At 36.7% G+C, this 7,057-nt stretch overlaps 1 protein-coding gene across 3 annotated transcripts in view; it reads left to right on the top strand.

Annotated features, from left to right (window-relative positions):
* LOC143031916 (putative N-acetylated-alpha-linked acidic dipeptidase) overlaps window positions 1-6,030 on the top strand; it is an 89,667-nt gene extending 83,637 nt beyond the window's left edge. For all 3 annotated transcript variants that reach the window (XM_076196305.1, XM_076196289.1, XM_076196297.1), the window contains exons 10-15: window positions 1-147; window positions 408-584; window positions 1,060-1,315; window positions 1,745-1,826; window positions 3,542-3,634; window positions 4,623-6,030. The exon at window positions 1-147 is cut by the window's left edge and continues 68 nt beyond it. In XM_076196305.1, coding sequence (XP_076052420.1) covers window positions 1-147; window positions 408-584; window positions 1,060-1,315; window positions 1,745-1,826; window positions 3,542-3,634; window positions 4,623-4,860 — 993 coding nt within the window. In that variant the 3' untranslated portion in view covers window positions 4,861-6,030. The remainder of the gene's footprint in view (window positions 148-407; window positions 585-1,059; window positions 1,316-1,744; window positions 1,827-3,541; window positions 3,635-4,622) is intronic.
* The last annotated feature ends 1,027 nt before the right edge of the window (window positions 6,031-7,057 follow it).

Genomic DNA, 7,057 nt, shown 5'->3' on the forward strand with positions numbered 1-7,057 from the left:
ATCGAGTGGATCGAGGAGTACCTGAAGGTCTTCGAGTCCAGGGCTGTCGCTTTCATGAATGTGGACATAGCCATGATGTACAACTACAACTTGATCATCTCCGCTACACCGCTTATGTATAAAATAATCACAGCGGCTACAAAAGAAGTAAGAAACAGTTCGTAATTTCATTCATTTGATCTATTCGTTTATTCACTTATTCGTTTATTTGCATATCTTTTCATCTGAAAGAGGAGAGGATGGACTCAAAGCACAAATGAAGCAAGCTTGTCGCGATTCTCCCACTTGTAGTCGTGTGCTGCACTTTAAGCTTTCTGATCTATCTAATTCCTAACTTTTTTCATATAGTTGAAGAGACACAAATGTGTTAAGCTACTAATCAAGGTCTTGATTTTCTCGACCCCCAGATCCCGGCTCCTGATCCTTCTCTGGGATATTCGACTCTATGGGATCATTATTCCAGTAGAGTCAGGCAGTCGTCTCCGGATCTCTATGACGTCAAACTCGGGTCGATCAGCGAACACGGGCCCTTCCATCAGAGACTAGGTGTTCCGACCTCCTACATGGTCTGGTATATCAACTTCGTAAGTATCCTTTTATATATATATATATATATATATATATATATATATGTTTATATATATATATGTTTATATATATATAAAACAAGGCATCGGCTACGCCGGGGGTGCCTTGGACTGCGGCGCTTGCTCGCTTCGCTCGCGTCAGGGCTTTTCTTTGGCCGACGCAACGTAAGTCTCCAATTTTTTGTGGAATATAATGTATTCTGAAATACTTCGAGAACAGACTTGGGCCGATCAGCAAACATGGATCCTTCTGCTAAATACTGTGTTCAGACGTTGTACATATTTTGCTACATCAACAAGTTATCGAGTCAATTTATCAAAAAACAAAACTATACTTTAGGCAGTCAGCAGTCCTGTTTACCCCTTTCCTTAGATCATGCATAACAATTTCCCGTACTCCCCGTGTGTAATATGCTTATATGTATTCCCTTTTTTCTCTATCTATCTCCAAAACCTATGCTCTGATTGACAGGAGGATTCCAACTGGTCGGATTACCCTCTCTATCACTCGACCTACGACGATTTCAACTTTGTGAAGACGTATTTGGACCCTGATTTCAGTTACCACTTGGCCCTCGCTCGCCTTTGGGCCCTTACAGGCCTGGGCCTCGCTGATAACCCCGTCTTGCCCATGGACCCCGAGGATGAGTCCGAGGTCCTCAGGAAGATCTTTGTCGAACTAAAGGAAGAGTACGGAGACGCACTCAAAGCGAAAGACATTTCTCTCGGCAAGTTAGATTTTAAAGTCATTGCTGTAATGTTTTTGTTTTCTTTGATATACAGTTATGGATAAAGTTTTCTTTTTTTGGAGTGCACGTGGGGTAAATGTTAATGTATTCTGTTTTGAATTGTAGGTGGTACAGAGAAAACTAAGGATATGGCTTCCTCAGAGGCGAAACGATAGAAAAATAAATACTCTAGTGCATCCTGAGTTTTCTCTCACTACCTGCAATTCCTCCTGTCTCTATACTACATTTTATTTTATTTACTTGTTTATAAATTTGAAATGTTGATCCTCCACAAATACTTAAAAAAATACATTAAAATTAAGAGGATACCTTTTATATAGTATTCTTTATTTAATATAAAACACCACTGAAGTCAGTTTCTAAACAAATAAGATGTATTTTAATCATCTTTGTTATTCTATTTTACAGCTCATCTCGAAAAATACATAGAAAAATTTACTGAAGCTGCCAAAGATTTTAAAGTGAGGTTGGAAGAAGTTGAAAATATTAGGTAATGACAACAAAAAATGTTTCTGCTTATAACTGTCTTCTTCTTCATGTTTCGTTTCTTATATATATATATATATATATATATATATATATATATATATATATATATATATATATATATATATATATATATATATATAATTTTTTTCTATCATTCGTGCTCTTCTAATTGTGTATATTATTTTGCCTCTTCTTCATCTTCCTCTTTCTCTCCTTGTTCATCTTCGTTTTCTTCTTTTTTATCATAGGCATAAAACTTTCAACATATTCTTCTTCTTTTTGTTGTTGTTGTTGTTGTTCTTCTTCTTCTTCAGATTCTTCTTCTCCTCCTCCTTCTCCTCCTCCTCCTTCTTCTTCTTTATCTTCTTAATTCTTCTTTTTCTTCTTATCTATTCTTCTTCTTCATCTTTTTCTTCTTCTTCTTCTTCTTCTTCTTCTTCTTCTTCTTTTACTTCTTCTTCTTCTTCTTCTTCTTCTTCTTCTTCTCCTTCTTCTTCTTCTTCTTCCTCTTCAGATTCTTCTTCTTCAGATTCTTCCTCTTCTTCTCCTTCTTCTTCTTCTTCTTTTTCTTCTTATTTCTTCTTTTTCTTCTTATTTCTTCTTCTTCTTCGCGTTCTTCTTCTTCTTCTTCTTCGCGTTCTTTTTCTTCTTCTTCTTCTTCTTCTTCTTCATCTTCTTCTTCTTCTTCTTCGCGTTCTTCTTTTTTTCTTCTTCTATCTTCTTCTTCGCGTTCTTCTTCTTTTTCTTCTTCTATCTTCTTCTTCTTCGCGTTCTTCTTCTTCGCTTTCTTCATCTTCTTTTTCTTCTTCTATCATCTTTTCTTCTTCTTCTTCTTCTTCTTCTTCTTCTTCTTCGCGTTCCTCTTCTTCTTCTTCTTCGCGTTCTTCTTCTTCGCGTTCTTCTTCTTCTTCACGTTCTTCTTCTTCTTCTTCTTCTTCTTCTTCTTCTTCTTCTTCTTCTTCTTCTTCGCGTTCTTCTTCTTCTTCTTCTTCTTCTTCTTCTTCTTCTTCTTCTTCTTCTTCTTCTTCTTCTTATTTCTTCTTCTTCTTCTTCTTCTTCTTCTTCTTCTTCTTCTTCTTATCTCTTCTTTTTCTTCTCCTTCCCCTTCTTTCCTCTGCACAGCCTCAGCCACATGGTTCCCACCACTCCCACCTTCACCAACATTTTGAGTATTTTAAATGTGTATAAATATGTTTACTTCAACTCAGGAACATCAAATGTTTATTCGATAAAGAATTTTGAAAAAAAAATCCAGCTGAGGTGGTGACAGAAATTAGTGTTCAGCGTTTTCTGATGATAGGAAATAATGACATCAGGTCTGCCACTGCATTATCTCGTTTTTTTTTTTTTTTTTGTCTATTCTATTTCTTTCTTTTTTCTGTTTCTTTTATCTATATTTCATTTTCTTTTTTCGTTTTTTCTTTTGCCTTTCGTTTATTTTATTTTTCTTTGTTTTCTTATCTATTACATTGTTTCATTTTATTTTCTATTTCTAATTTAATTTTTATTTCCTTTTCTAGTTTTCCCTTTTTTTTTATTTTCTCTTTTACTTTCCATTTCCTTTCCTTTTTTCGTTACTTTCACTTTTCTTTCCTCTCCCAGCTCTTCCTTTCCCTTTTTTCTTCTTTTCATTCTTTGTTCCGACCGACATGGCCTAAAAGGCCTCTTGCTAGATATTGATAATTAATGTTTTTATCTCTTTCGCTTCCTCGGCAGCCCTCTGAAGGCCCGACAGCTGAGCGACCAGCTGATGCAGCTGGAAAAGTGCTACCTGGACGACGAAGGCCTTCCACAACGTCCTCACATGAAGTAAGAATCAACAGTATACCATACTCTTGGTCGTTTTCACAGTCACTACGTTTGGCTCGAAACCTTACGATCACACAGACACTTAGTTAATCTATTTATCTATATACCGGTATTCTTTTATTTTATACCCTCCTTACTGTCTCCAAACATTGTCTCTGCATCATCTTATCATCTTGTCATAGCCTTTTGATATCCGTCTAACATGTCCCCAACGTCCTCATATGAAGTTAGAATCAACAGTATACCATACTCTTGGTCGTTTTCACAACCACTACGTTTGGTTCGAAACCTTCCGATCACACAGACCAGCCGACTTAGTTAATCTATTTATCTATATATTCTTTTATTTTATACCCTCCTCACCGTCTCCAAACATTGTCTCTGTATCATCTTATCATCCTTTTGATGGCTTTTTAACATCTTTCTAAGATCTCCCCAACATCTTTAGATCCTCCTAACACCCTCCTACCATGATCCCAACGACCTCTTAGTACCTTCTTAATACAGTATATCTCTCAGCACCCCTAACATCCCCCTAAAACTATTCCAACATCATCCTTACATCCTCCAAGCATCCTTCTAAATATTTTCAACATCCACATAACATCCTCCAAAACTTCTGAAGTCTTGAGATACTAATATATTCGGATCATCATCCTTACATTCTACTAACAACCTCCTAAAATCCTCCTCCTAACAACTGGCTGCATGATTTTTTTTTATGAAGTCTATATTTTTGTGTGGGACTTTATTTTATCGAAACACATACTAACCAGAATCACGTAGCATTTTTTTATGATCGGAGAATGATGGTCACCTCTAGGGTCGAGTTTATTCCTGACCGGTTTCGCTTATAGTTTCTTCAGAGGATTGATGAAGAAGCTATAAGCGAAACTCGGCCCTAGACCCGTGTCTTTCTCTTTCACCTTTTTCAAACCTGTCACAATGTTTCAACAAATACAAACTCACTCGTGTCTTTTCCCCCCAGGAACCTTATATTCGGAACGGACAACTTCAACCAATACAACAACTGGATGTTACCCGGACTACGAGACGCCCTGTGGAGCGCCACTCACTGCCGAGGGCTCCAGGTGGCGACGATGAGGGAGATCCTCTCCCCGGCCAGCTGTGAGATGTACTGGGACCAGGTGAAGCAACAGCTGGGTGCGGTGATATACGCTATCCATTCGGCGACACTAATGATCAAGGATCCAAAGGGATTCTGAAGAAAATATTCTTGAAGAGTCCAGGCCAAGGCTTGATACGTGTAGAGGTATACATACACATGCGCGCGCTAGCAAGCAAGCGAGCATGCACATTCACACACACATACACACACACACACACATGGATTCTATTCAGTTTCGAGTGTACTTTACTGATGTAACATTTTAAACCGTATGTATATATGTATGCATCTATGTATATATGTATGTATGTATGTATGTATGTATGTATGTATGTATGTATGTATGTATGTATGTATGTATGCCTGTATGTATGTATGTATGTATGTATGTATGTATGTATGTATGTATGTATGTATGTATGTATGTATGTATGTATGTATGTATGTATGTATGTATGAATGTATGTATGTATGTATGTGTGTATGCACGTATGTATGTATGTATGTATGTACGTACGTATGTATGTATGTTTGCACGTATGTATATATGTATGTACGTACGTATGTACAGTATGTATGTATGTATGTATTACCTCCTTTATGGTTAAAGTTATTTGTGTCAATTAAAGTATATCACTGTAATAACAATTAAATATATAATTTCACAGTTCTAATATACCATGGACCAGTTTCAGACGTCTGCATTAATGTATCACCTGTTTACATAAAACTCGAACGTGTTTCGTTGAGAGCAAAGTATTTGGGTCCAAACAATCAGGGATCCAGATTCGATTCCTGGATGGTTACGAAGTCAAGGGTTCTCCACCTGCTTTCTCATGTGTCCTATACTTATGCAGTGCTATTTCATAACCCGCCGAAGAGTCTTTCGACACTAAATAAAATCGTACATTCACCAACTATTAATGATCTAACCTGACCTAACCTAACTTAATCTAACCTAACCTAACCTAACCTAACTTAACCTAACCTAACCTAACTTAACCTAACCTAACCTAACTTAACCTAACTTAACCTAACCTAACCTAACTTAACCTAACCTAATCTAACCTAACCTAACTTAACCTAACCTAACCTAACCTAACTAGTCACTGAGGACTAGAATTTCTTATACACTATTTTTGTGTCCCCTCAGTGTGGAAATTTGTAGTAGACGAGGTGACTCATTTCCAATTCACATTCCACCATGTCCAGAGTGTTTGTTAATACAATAAACAAAACGTCAGAGAACTGCTATGGAAAGAAACGACTCATGTGTTTTCTTATACCATCCTTAGTGATATTTCTGGTGTAATATACTAATATTTCTTACCCGTCTCTCCTATGTAGCGAATACCAAAATTGCCGCAACCAAAGTCATAAACAACTCCCGTTTTGTTCTTTTCCTCCTCCGTGTCTTTCACCTTAGTCAAAGCCCCATGTAGCGTATTGGTGGGCTTGTGAACATCCTCTACCCCGTGCTTCCATTTTATGACACTTTGTAATTTGTAATTAATTATGACACTTTGCAATTTGTAATTAATTTCTTTGTCTCAAAATTGGTTTGTTTTGTTCATTTGGATTTGTACTGTAGCTATAGAGTGCAATGTTATATTTTTTCGGGTTTGCGATATTTGTTCCTTTTTGTTCTTTTTATCACTTCTTTTATTTCGGTGGACACTTTATACAAATCCTGTAATTAATTTCTTTGTGTCATTCAGAATTGGTGTTGGTTTTGTTGTTTTTATTTGTATTGCAGCTATAGAGTACAGTGTAATTGTGTCGGGTTTGTGATGTTTGGTTCTTGTTCTTTTTGCTCTTTTCGTTCCTTCCTTTTATTTCTGTGGTCCCATTGTTATGACACTTTAGCAAACCTCTTAATTTCTGCATGTCATTCAGGACTTTTTTTATCATTTGTATTGTAGCTACAGAGGAGCGAATAATAGGCAGAAACATGGAAAGGGGATTTTGTCCGATGTGAGATTCTGTCATCATTAGCTTTTTGGATCTTGGTACCAGCATGTTCTTGCCTCTTATATATAATTTTGTAATCCTTTCTCCATGTCGGGGAGTTTTACTAGTGTGAAATTCTGTTAAAATTGCAACTCTGTTCTATCTGGTGGGACCTGTCCCAGGGAACACCGGTACACTATTTAACTGATTCCTTTTGCTGACAATGTATAACCCTGTGTTCGAAACGTCGGTAGTAAATTCTGTTACTCTGAGTCTAGTGTTTGAAAGTATGTACTGTATGTATGTATGTATGTATGTATGTATGTATGTATGTATGTATGTAT

The sequence above is a fragment of the Oratosquilla oratoria genome, chromosome 1 (assembly GCF_046742065.1).
Source record: "Oratosquilla oratoria isolate Oo_2021 chromosome 1, ASM4674206v1, whole genome shotgun sequence".
Classification (NCBI taxonomy): domain Eukaryota; kingdom Metazoa; phylum Arthropoda; class Malacostraca; order Stomatopoda; family Squillidae; genus Oratosquilla; species Oratosquilla oratoria.